The following is a 12,614-nucleotide window of genomic DNA, read 5'->3' as shown; positions in this document are numbered from 1 at the left end:
CCCCTTGTCCCTGAACTCCACTGCATTTTTCTGTTTATCTTTTCCACCTATCTATAAAAATGATTTAACCTGACCTTGCTCCAAGTTTACACATCTCATTAAAGAACAATCATCAAACAAGAAGGCACAAAGAAAATAGTTCAAAAGGAAAGTCAAAATGAACTTTCAAATTACTAGTAAAATTCACACACACACCAAGGTAAATATTTCAATTTTACTAGTGGTTTATTTATAGATATTCACTTTTTAAGCATGGAATTTTACCATGATGAGGTTGCCACTTTTCTGTTCTTAGTGTAGACTGAACCTGTCAACTTAGCCATGGTCTACATTCCAGGCCCACTGGACACTTCCTACTCATCTACTCTGGACAGTGTAATGATATAATATTATATGCTAAATTTAACACATTTAAGGCAATGATAAACTCTGTACTTAAGTCTCCATTATAAGCATAACCAATCCCATTACCATAAATGAGAACACAACTTTCTACCATATTTTTTAACTGTTTTGCTCTCTTCTCTGGGAATTACATTCATATTACAAACTACTTTTATGTGGTTGCCATACTATACTGATGGCCTCTGTACTAGGAATGATTTTCCTTTAATGAAGTTTGCAAAACTTCATCCCTAACAGCCAATGATAAAACAAGAGCAACAAAAAATTTTGCCCTCCAGTAATAAAAACTGGCATAGTGCTTTGTACTGCTGCAATACAAAAGAACACTGGAATGATTTTTATAACAAATTTCAAATTAAATAAATTCATACAATATCTATGAAATAAATATAATATGGTAATAAAAATAGCATGAATCTAATTACAAATCATCCTTTGGAACTGCAGCCCATAAACGCACTATGCAAATGAAAATTCTGTACCATACCTTTTCAGAAGATCCATCATCTTTGGCACTTGCCGTTGCTTCCTCATTGTCGGACGTAGAAGTTAGCTGTTCTCTCTCAGCTGCCCTTTCTTCTGCATCATTCCCTGAAAGAAAAAGTAAAAAAATTATCCACGGATAATTTATAAACAGCCAATATGACCCAGTCCCTGTTAACAAAGAATGCAGGACAACACTAACAATTAAAACATATTTTATGTGAATGTTCATCATTCAATCAACAACAAATAAATAGCAAAAATTACCTTAGAATCTTCAACATTTTGGTTTATAAAATTGTTGTACTGAACAGAAGGAGGCACAGGCAAACACTTTACCTCCTCCATTCAATAAATTATACCATAGGAAAGAATATCTTGGAACTTATTTACAATTGACAATATGATTGTTGGCATTCAAGAGTGTCACTTTTATGCAAAACAAAATCTGTAGGCTTTTACATTCTGACACTGCAAGTTGCAAGGTAATGCATCATTAAATTCAAAGATTGTAACTTTACACTTTTTAGTTTTCTGTAAAAGAAAACTATTGAGGTGGCTATTTGTCTGTCCTTCCGTACTTTTTCTGTCCGCCCTCAGATCGTAAAAACTACTGAGGCTAGAGGGCTGCAAATTGGTATACTGATCATCCACCCGCCAACAATCAAACATACCAAATTGCAGCCTTTTAATCTCAGTAGTTTTTATCTTATTTAAGATTAGAGTTAGCCATGATCCTGCATCTGGCACCACTATAGGTGTCAACAACATAGGCCACCACCAGGCTGTGGCTGAAAGTTTCATGGGCCACAGCTGAGAGTTTCATGGGCCATGGCTGAGAGTTTCATACAGTATTATATGCTGTACAGAAAACCTGATTGCACAGAAGAAACTTTGGCACATTTTTTTTTACTTGTTTCTTTGTCTATCTAGGTCTTTATTTTGGTTTCATTTGACAACTTACCTAAAATCTTGGTGACAAGTTGTCCCAGTTTTTCACCTAAGGACACTCCCATTGCAGAGGCACTGACTCCCTCTGACTTTGGGTATTTTGGAGGTCGACCCCTTCCTCGACCTCGTCCTCTTCCTCTGCCCCGACCCCTGCCTCTTCCCCTTGAGAAAAAAAAAATCAATAGGGTTTGAATTAATGTTACAAATATAGCATTTTTCTTAATATAAATCTAAAGACTTGCTATTCAGCAAGCACAGCCAATGTTATTTTCACTTGGCTACTTAACATAACGACCTCTGAACCTTTGGTTCCTGAAATCTCAGTTTTCCACAAACTAGGATCCTTAATATCATGTCCCAATCCAGTAGGGCAGGAAAATCTGAGCGGCTCAAAACCATTCACACGATAATTTATTTCCTACAGACAATATGTGTGTATTTACCTCCCTCGGCCTCTTATCCGGCCTTTACTCCATTCGTAATCATATGCTGGGTTGAACTCTGGATCGTCTGCTGTTATTCCCTGATCTTCTGGCAAAAGGTGATCTCCCATTGGGTCATCATCCTCAATATCATCAATGGGGTCAGGTTTCACCCTCTCGTCTGATTCTTCATCTTCAGAGGGTGGGTCTAGCTCCATGGCACCTAGTTTAGGGGAGACCTGGATTAATTTTAATCAAAACAATAAACAGCTAAGCTACAAAGTTTAGCATTATACATACACATAAGTGAAATTTAAGCCTAAAGAGTCATGTAGTCAATCTATATATATAAAATGACATCACGAATATACGTACAATCTAGTCAAAGTAACAGTTTTCCCACCTTCAACATCATTGTCAATGTTACAACTTTTAGTAAAGGTAGCTAAACTACTGCTAAGATTATTAATACTATGACTCAGTAAAGAATTAATGATCATGGTATCACTCATGTCAGGCAGCTTAAAACATCTCTCCTTGTCATAATTCCTCCAGCATTTTTCACCAACGCCTATTCATCATTCAAAATTACATATGAATTATATATAGGAAACCTCTTGTAAACATTTCATTAAAAATTATGGCCACATCATCAGTTTAATTTATACTAAAGTTTCTCTATTTTTCACATAATTCCTTTTCCTGTCTTATATTCAATTCATGAAAGAGGTGGTACAGGCACTTTCAGGAACATCATTTCACTGCTTTTATGCAAAGGTGGTTTTAATCCTGTGAGGCCCTCTTTCTTCTACGAACAGTTTTGAAGGTTCTGATTTAAATAGTGTCTGGATAAACTGCATAATCCACATTGCTAAAGATGCTTTTAAAACTTGAATGTTTTGTTTTAAAGTACTTATCATATCAAGTACTGAAGTTTTAAATATCTATCTATATCTGAAAACTACTAAATTTGGTAACTGCAACCTATCAATGGATTCTGTATCATTGCACAAAATTTGAATAGGTATTGTACCATCAAACTTATCACACAAACACTGAATTGGAAGCTTTGTACTTCACAGCTGATAAGTATTCAAACCAATGATTTTCTCACCCATTTCAGCAGGCTGTGGGACATTCAGTCTCTTTAGAAGAGTGCGGTTGTACCATCCTTCAATGTTGTTTTTTATAATTACTGATCTCTGCTGGATGTTGTCAAGTTCATCAAGAAGCCTGAAGCATCTACGACAAAGGGCTTTCGAGAAAACCTGAAATGTATGTATCAACAGTAACATCCAGGAAATAGTAAGTCTATTCAAATACAACACCAAAACTACCATAAAAAAGGCTGAAAAATACTTATCCAAACAACCAAATAGATGAAAAAAAAAACATTCAAGCAGCAAAACAATTTTTGGAATAACATACAGTATAGCACATAAGGGAACAGGACTGTAACCAAGGCAATTATCAAACTTCTAGTAGCAAACTGAATAATTTTATTTGATTGTTATCACTGCAAGTCTTATCTTTCTGGAAGTCTTCACTGACAGTCCTGTCTTTCTAAAAGTTATGTGAAAAAATCTGCAAGCCTTTAAACAGCAAAAGACACTAAAGAAGTGAGACAGCTGGCCATCAGAGGACTTGAGAAGAAACTTATGTGCACGTGCCAAGACTTGGAGTGTCTGAGATTTGTAAAGGATATTGTAACAAACGATAATCTCCTAAGTTTTGTCCTTCTCAAATTCAAATCTATTTCAAAAGCTTCATATACAGTAATAAGTTATGAAATTACCTGTGAACTATCCAAAGGTGACTTTATTATGGAAGACAGCACCTCAGAGAGTTTCTGATGTGTATGAGAAGTAACACTTGATTCCTGGAAGAGGTCTTCAACATAGTTTTCGGCTGAATTCTTAATAACACGATCACAGATCTGAAAAATAGTGAAACAACTAATATGTAGTATTTACAAACACACTGTACTGAAAATCAAATTAAACCAATTATTAAGGACATCTGCAAATAGATGATAATGGCACAATTAGAGGTGGTTATGATAACATCTGTGGGCAGATTCAAAATTAATAATAATGATGCTGTGCTGGAAATGTGAACCATGCAACCAATAGTGTGTATTTTCTTTGGTCCAATAGTGTGTATTTTCTTTGAAGAACTTCCTTTTGTTGAAGAACTTTCTTTCGTGGGGGTTAAAAATGAATACTCAATGTAAAATCATCTACTCATTCAATCGTTTTAAGATGTCTCACTAATCAGCATCCTGCTAATGGTATTTACCACTTGTCTCAATACTATCTATAATTACACTCTCCACACGATGAAAAATGTACAACAAAGCCATAAAATGATACCAAATTTACAGTAACTTACCAAGCAAACTAGTGACGATGAGGATGATGATCGTCTTGGTGGTTCAATAACTAAAACTTGCATTTTAGCTTCTTCCACCACTTGATTGACAGTGGCGGCAATGTCTGCATTTTCACCCATGCTTCTGGTCACTATCTGCAACAATTGCTCCTGAAATTATACAGAAGAGAGGTTTCAATAATCATCTCATAATAGTAAAATAGTTTTGATGAAAAACAGAATCAAGAGTCATGATTTCAACTCAATTACTTCCCTTTTCAACAAAAACAACAGTGATTAGTATGAGTCACAAGATTACTGTATGTACAATGCTGTTTGCCAATACTATAATAAAATACAGTAATAAAATAATGTACACATAAAAATCAAGAGCCATTTACACAGAATTATTCCTGGTACCAGCTGTGCCTAACACTCACAATTACATATACTGTATCATCAAAATCATGTGGAAAAACATTGGAAAATAGGAGCTAAAGTAGGAGTTGGGGTGGGTCACATGGTCGGGATTAGGCTACCTCTTTACTGAAGAATTAACCATTTCAGAGGGAATACAGTGGACCCCCGCTATACCACAGTTCAGCATTCGCAGCTTCAGTTAATCTTTGGATTTTTCTGTAGAACTTATTTCCAGATATATTGCAGAAAATTCACTAACTCGCGGATTTTTCTGTAGAGTAATACTCAATAATTACTGCTGTATTTTCATGTTATTTTCATGACTAAATATACATTTTTTATGATAAAAAATTATTTACAGTACTAATTTTCAAATACAGTAAACCCCCCGTATTCGCGGTCTCACGATTCGCAGATTTCTCTATGGAACATATATATGCATTATTCGCTGAAAATTCGCCCATTCATGGTATTTTTCACTAAGAAATATTCACTAATTACTGTATTTTCATCTGATTTTCATGACTAAGTGCACTTTTTGTGATTAAACTATTAAAATACTCAGGCAGTGCTCGAGTTACAATAATTCACCTTACAATAATTTGATTTTGCAATGGGGTAAGCAATTAATACAAATATGACAATATTTATAAATTATTTTTAAAAATTTCACGAGGGCTCAGGCAACAGTGTACAATCAGGCAGTGATAGAGACCAAATTACAATAGACCAACTTCTTTTCCTCCATCTCTTTATCCCATCTTCTATTTAAAAAAGTAAAAGAGAATGATAAAAGTATTTTTAGTAACGTTATACTCTTGCGTAAATGCATACAGCCATAAACAACCGACCAAGAAACTGTTGTTTTGCTTATCACCGAATCGGTTAACAAAATGTGATTTGCATGTATTTCAACCATTGTATGGTAAGACAATTACCGTAGGTTTAGTACAAATGATGTAAGTAGAATATGACTGATATATTTTTTAAATTATACACTTACTGTATTTGATATGGATAAAAGATCGGCAAGGAAATATACTGCTAAATTTAAGCTGCAAGTTGTAGGTGAAGTTGAGAAAACAATGTTCAAGCTGCTAATGACTATAAATTATCGTGCATCAGCAACATGGATGAAATTCAACTGTAATTAAAATTGGAAAGTATTTTAATCAAAACTACTGGGCATGAAAAAACACATTACTGCTATTTTTGCACCCATAAATGATAAATACATAAAGCTTGTATTATGATGAAATCAAGTGAAACTAGTGAACGGAATCTTGATTTTTTTTTACACAATACAAGCGTCCCCAAACGGCCATCGTCATCTATTAATGAAAAAATAGCTAAATTAATTTCACAACGAGATGTATTTAAGTTATATTTCGACTTAAAAAGACTTCGTATAACAACAAAGAGTAATATTGCCCCACATGAATAAAGTATCTAGAGATTCATTTACGCTAACTAGAAGCAAGAAAAGCGCTCTGAACTGAGTTAAATACGTGCAATAAACACTGCATAAATGATTTCCAAACCAAGACACTGATCACTATGATCACAATTTATAATACAAAAGCAACATAAGAATATATACAATATTATTGGATACAGCAAATTAAGGCATAACATTTTTGAAGATCCATGGATAAGATGCATATTCATTATGTTGATGTTTGTATAATATGATATGTGAATATAGAGTACAGTATAATGTAAGCTATGCTACTGTATATGTATACGATATACCATAGTGTAGGCTAAGCTAATTCTTGTTTGTTATTCAATTTCTCTTTGTATTGAATTATCATAAGTCACTTAGCATGAACCTCCAGATTTAGCTGATATTAATAATTACTATACCGTGTATGTATAGAGAATACTTTATAGTGTAGGCTATGCTACCATATACAGTACGTATACTGTACATGGTACCGAACACCCTAGTGTAGGCTAGGCTATATTCAAGATATGTTTTGGTATTATGGTGTTCTCAACAAACGATGGTTTTTTTTTTGGAACCTAACCCCATCGTAAGTAGGAAAATACCTGTACAGTATAAGCATTTTTAGTTTTGTGTGTGTTTGAACTGGTCCTGGTCGTTTCGGCCGTAAGTCACTTTAGGCCGTAACATCCAAAACAATGTAAGACGTTATGTTAATGGTATTTACCGTTATGTTTATGGTACTTACCATTATTATTTCATGTTTTATGTACATCCCCAAAGGGCTGGTACTTTACACGGCGCCCATTTTGCACGTAAACATGCTTACGGCCGAAACAACCCGAATGCGTTTGAACTATCAAAATAGGCAGCTCTAAGTGTTTTTAGAAGGGTTCTAAGTAATTGCGGGTTTTAGCTATTCTTGGGGGGGTACGCATCCCCCCCAAATACGGGGGGTTTACTGTATTAAAATTAAGACTACGTAAATCATGTGGGTAGTCACCAGTGATGTCTATTGATTGAAGATGATGATGAATTAGCTGTGCAGTCCGATGAACAATGATGAAGATATGACAGCACAGCAAAGCAGAGGAGTTACATCTCCTCAGGAGGGCCTCTTCCCCTTCCTCAGGTGCTTCGTCCACCAATCGCATTTCTTCAGGGGCTTTGGAGGGTCCTTATTCATGGTGATAGGCAGCTGCTGTTGCTGCTTCTTCATGGTGACGAAGAGGTTATAATAGGGTACCAAAATCCCATCAAGACTATGAAAAGTCTAGGAATCATTACATATTAGGATCCCATGCCCCAGTCATCTCCTGCAGCTCCTTGGCCATCCTCACAAGTCTGGACAGATGTTCCAAAGACAGGCCCTCATACTCCTCCTTGTCCCCGCCCCCTGGGTGACCGCCCTATAGTCCGAAGGCCCGATAGTCCGAAGGTCCGATAGTCCGAAAGTCAGCAGGCCCGACAGTCCGAAGGTCCGATAGTCCGAAAGTCAGAAGGCCCGATAGTCCGACGGACTGTAATCAGCCCCCCACCCCTCCATAGCTAATACGGCAAAATTGTAACCAGTAAACACCCATAAAAATACCAACCTACGACTATTGGACCTTCGGACTATCGGGCCTTCGGACTAACGGACTGTAATCGCCCCCTGAACCTGCCGCATCTTCTTCCTCACTGGCAGACTTCATCAGCTCTTCCATAACCTGGTCCATCAGGGGGTCAGAGTGGGCATCAATGAGGGTGATGACTTCATCTCCACCAAGGAGCGTCATGACCTTCCTCTGGCACTTAAGCTCTTTGCCAGAAACTTTAGGAGTAGAGCATTTAGGGGGCATCTTAGGGTATGATTATAGATTAATACTGCAAACAAAGATGCGGAAAGTACACAGACACTTAAGTGGAACACTCGAACAGTAGAGGTATATACAGTGAACTGGGAAGCTGGGCAGAGGCACTGGGTGATGTACGCATCATATACAGTATAGGGTACTGCACACAACACTGATATTGTGCGCATCGTGTACTGCGCACACTGTACATTTTATTGATATTTTGCTGTGTTGTAAGATGATTTTGAAATGGTATTAAAAGTGTTTTAGGATGATAGTAGAGCATATCTAAAATATGTGAGTAGTTTGTAGAATGACGGGACTACCTCCAAATGAAATGTTAGGTTTGTTTACATCTCGGAAACTGTCCCATCTTTCCACAGTATTTTCCTTTTACTGTATTTTTGTGACTAAAAACATGATAAAAAAATTATTTACTAATTTTCAAATATTAATATTAATGTAAACACAGCAAAATTAAAAAAAATATATTGTTTTTCTTAAAAAAGGTTTGCCCCAAAACCATCCCCGGGAAATTCCAAATGGAAAGCTCACGAAAGGAAAATAGATATTGGGAAGCTGAAATACCTAAACACACTGCTACTTGACATGCTATTAGCTGGTGCTTGCTAAAGAATGCAATCCAGGAGCAACATTCATTTTCCTTGGCACTGATTGGCTGTACCCTTGGCACTGAATGGCTGTGGACCCCCAAGACTTTCTCACATGATGTAAATATGTACTGCAGAGCCTCATCCCTGCCACTTCAAAGTGTATCCTTCCACTGTTCGAGTGTTTTGCCTGTGTATCTGTGTACTTTCTGTGTCTTTGTTCACAGTGTTAATCTGTGTTATCTTTTTGAATTGTGCTCTAAGATGCCTCCTATATGCCCTGCTCCTTCTAAGGCTTCTGGCAAAGAGCCTCAGTGCCAGAGGAAGGTCATAACACTCCAAGAGGTAGCACTTCTGGATATGTTGAAGAAAAGGAAAAATTATGCCGTTTTCTGAGGCGGTTCCAACTAAATGTTTCTCTGCATGGGGAGGCAGCACTGGCAGTCATGGAAGTGGCCATGAAATATCCCGAGACCTTCAAGAAAATCATCAGGGACAAGGGCTACCATCCACAACAGATGTTAAATATGCACGAGACTGGCTTGTTCTGGTAGAAGATGCCTTTTACCTCATGAAGGATGAAGCCAGAGCCCCTGGTTCAAGGGCCAGAGTTACCCTCACAATGTGTAGTAATGCTGCTGGCTTCATGCTGAAACCATGCCTCATTTACAAGGCTGCAAGCCCCAGGGGCTTCAAGAATAAGAACAAGCACTTGCTACCTGTGCTTTGGATGCACAACCCCAAGGCCTGGATCACCAACGTCCTTACATCTAACTGGTTCATCCAGAGCTTCATCCCTCAAGTTAAGGAATACCTCAAAGACTTGTGCATGGAGTTCAAGGTGTTGCTGATTATGGATAATGCTGGTGGCCACCCTCTGGATCTTTATTACGACCGAGTCTAGCTCGAGTTCCTCCTTGCCAACACCACCTCTCTCCTCCAGCCTATGGACCAGGCTGTGATCTGTGCCTTCAAGGGGCTCTACACCCGGAACTCCCTCGAGCACCTTGTGAATGAAATGGACACTTACAGCAAATTTACGTTGAAGAAGTATTGGTGTAAATTCACAATTGCCACACATCTGACCGTCATCAACTGATCGTTGAAAGATATGAAAAAGGAGACCCTTAATGCTAGAAGAAGTTGTGGCCAGAGTGTGTTCACGATTATAAGGGCTTCTCTCCTGAAGAAATCCAACATTCCGCCACTGATAACACAGTCCAATTGACGAGGATGCTTGGTGGAGAAGGCTTCGATGACATCACTGAGGATGAAAGAAGCACTCTCATTGGTGCCCACTCTGACCCCCTGATGGACCAGGATTTGGAAGAGCTAACGAAGTCTGCCAGTGAGGAAGAAGATATGCCAGGTTCAGGGGACGGGGACGAGGAGGAGGATGAGGGCCTGTCTTTGGAACGTCTGTCCTGACTAAAGAGGATAATCAAGGAGGTGCAGGAGTCAGCTTCAGCATAGGATCCTTATATGGAAAGCCCCATAAAGTTCACAAATGCCCTTGATGCAGCAATGGTGCCCTGCAATAATGCCCTCATCAGCATGAAGAAGTGGCCCCAAGAGGAGATTTAACTCCTCTGCTTTGCTGTGCAGTCATATCTTCATCGTCATTCATCGGACTGCACAATTAATTCATCATCATCTTCAATCAACATTCATCACTTGTGAGTACAAGTATGATTTACGTAATCTTAAACTTCTCATTATTTCATATATTTTTTTAAATGCATATTTAAATACTGTATTTAGGTACAGTACTTAATGTACCAATGTCACCGCTTTCTGCATTACAAGAAAGCAGTAAGGCTTGAATACTGTATGACAGAAAAGACTATATACAGTAACAGTTGTAGGAGTGATCACATGTACCTTTTAGCCTTATATTTTTAAGGGTACAGTAATGTTGTAAGATGACTTTGAAATTATATTTGTGTTTTACGATGATAGTTCAAGGTACATTTGGTGTCTGAACTATTAAAATAAGCATTTTTAGCGGGAGGTTCTAACTTAATGTGGGTGGTCCCTAACCCCAGCAAATAAGGGGGTCAACTATATAACTTAACCAGACTTACCTGTAACCCCCCAGTCCCCTCAAAAAAAGCTGACTCCTCTGCCAATGCAGTGAGGGGTAAAGGCTACTATACCAGGCATTCCTGTAGTAGGTAGGCAATTTCAGAGGGCATACCCTATGACTTAACCAGATCTATTTTACGTAAACTAACCTTGGACACCATACCCTAACATGGCTGGGGGATTTTTGTCGCCCTGGACGCCCAATAGCAAGCCATGGCTCCTAATTCTGCGTGAGGGGTCTGGGCTACAACCCTGCAATTAATATTGGCAGTTTGGTAGGCCTAATCCAGCAACACTAGCCTGGCCTAGGTTACCTCTAAACCAGAGTACGTCCTGCATGAACCCTTTTTATTTTAGGCTAGAGGCAAGTTTTTGGCGTAGAGCAAATTAACCTTAAGCAAACAATTGCGCCTATGCCTAGCTTGTTCTCATAATTGGGATAACCTACAGTACAGTAAGCTAGGCTTGGGTGTCTAGCTTCGGCATTTACGACGTTAAAATGAGCGTACTACGCCTAGGCTAACCAAACCGTAATGTAAAATCCGAAGATTCTTCACGTCTCAATTATAATTAAGTACTCAAGAACTAAATAAAGCCAAATAACTGCATTCATTAATCTTTCATTGAACATTTGCATGGGACTGTATTAGCCGAGACAGGTCTACGGCAAAGTGGTCCGAAATTCAATTGTAAACAATATAAGCTACAAACTCATGGGAGTACATTTTTACAAACATTTTTAATACAATTCCTTCTCTCTTTACTTAATTTATGTTTCATTCTTATGCATTTTACTAGTTTAAATCTTAAATAACATTACAATACCTTAATTCGAACATTTCGTTGTAAAATAACGTAGTATTTCAAAGAATAACACCTTTAGAGCACAATTACAAGGAGTCATTGATGTTGAAAGTTTTCATTTTATATATATATATATATATAAAACTGTCATTGATGTTGAAATTTTTAATATTATATATATATATATATATATATATATATATATATATATATATATATATATATATATATATATATATATAGAGAGAGAGAGAGAGAGAGAGAGAGAGAGAGAGAGAATCTATAAAAACGATAGGGATATTATCTATATTTTTTTTATTTTGCTTTGTATCCTTTGCCGTATCCAAACATACCTCACATACCCATGTTAGACTATCAGTCACACTATTACCACTGGACTATAGTATCCCATGTGCATTCCAATCAACTGTTTGTATAATTTTATTTCTGAACTACTTAATTATTGTCTTCCTCGCCTCCTCAACAGTCATTTTCACAAGAAGTTTTCAATTTCAAACATACAGTAGTCCTTTCCTCTACTGAATTATTCAATAAATCTTCACAGTGTGGTTCCGTCAACCAAAGACCCCATCCACTTCAGACAGCATCTGTAGCTTAGTCTGTTATTCTTCAAGAAGTTTTTTTTCCTTGCATTCACCCATAGGTCTACATTTTCATTATTTGCATTTCTTTTTTAACTCATATTTTTTTATCATTTTCTTCTTGACCACCTTTTCGAATTCTGCTACACTCTTATACCAGTATTATAATCCAGTATCTC

At 37.3% G+C, this 12,614-nt stretch overlaps 2 protein-coding genes across 5 annotated transcripts in view; one reads left to right on the top strand and one right to left on the bottom strand.

Annotated features, from left to right (window-relative positions):
* Positions 1 to 11,930, bottom strand: part of LOC136845876 (zinc finger protein 26-like) — a 37,152-nt gene extending 25,222 nt beyond the window's left edge. For all 4 annotated transcript variants that reach the window (XM_067116311.1, XM_067116308.1, XM_067116310.1 and 1 more), the window contains exons 1-7: positions 11,855 to 11,930; positions 4,653 to 4,802; positions 4,057 to 4,197; positions 3,376 to 3,529; positions 2,283 to 2,484; positions 1,853 to 2,001; positions 893 to 996 (exon numbers count right to left, since the gene is read on the bottom strand). In XM_067116311.1, coding sequence (XP_066972412.1) covers positions 893 to 996; positions 1,853 to 2,001; positions 2,283 to 2,484; positions 3,376 to 3,529; positions 4,057 to 4,197; positions 4,653 to 4,772 — 870 coding nt within the window. In that variant the 5' untranslated portion in view covers positions 4,773 to 4,802; positions 11,855 to 11,930. The remainder of the gene's footprint in view (positions 1 to 892; positions 997 to 1,852; positions 2,002 to 2,282; positions 2,485 to 3,375; positions 3,530 to 4,056; positions 4,198 to 4,652; positions 4,803 to 11,854) is intronic.
* Positions 9,327 to 9,848, top strand: LOC136845523 (tigger transposable element-derived protein 1-like). The gene has a single exon (XM_067115703.1). It carries the CDS (start codon positions 9,327 to 9,329, stop codon positions 9,846 to 9,848), a length of 522 nt encoding a protein of 173 aa, XP_066971804.1.
* Positions 11,931 to 12,614: the final 684 nt, after the last annotated feature.

The sequence above is a fragment of the Macrobrachium rosenbergii genome, chromosome 14 (assembly GCF_040412425.1).
Source record: "Macrobrachium rosenbergii isolate ZJJX-2024 chromosome 14, ASM4041242v1, whole genome shotgun sequence".
In the NCBI taxonomy this organism is placed as follows: domain Eukaryota; kingdom Metazoa; phylum Arthropoda; class Malacostraca; order Decapoda; family Palaemonidae; genus Macrobrachium; species Macrobrachium rosenbergii.
This window is presented reverse-complemented; position numbering and strand designations above follow the sequence as displayed.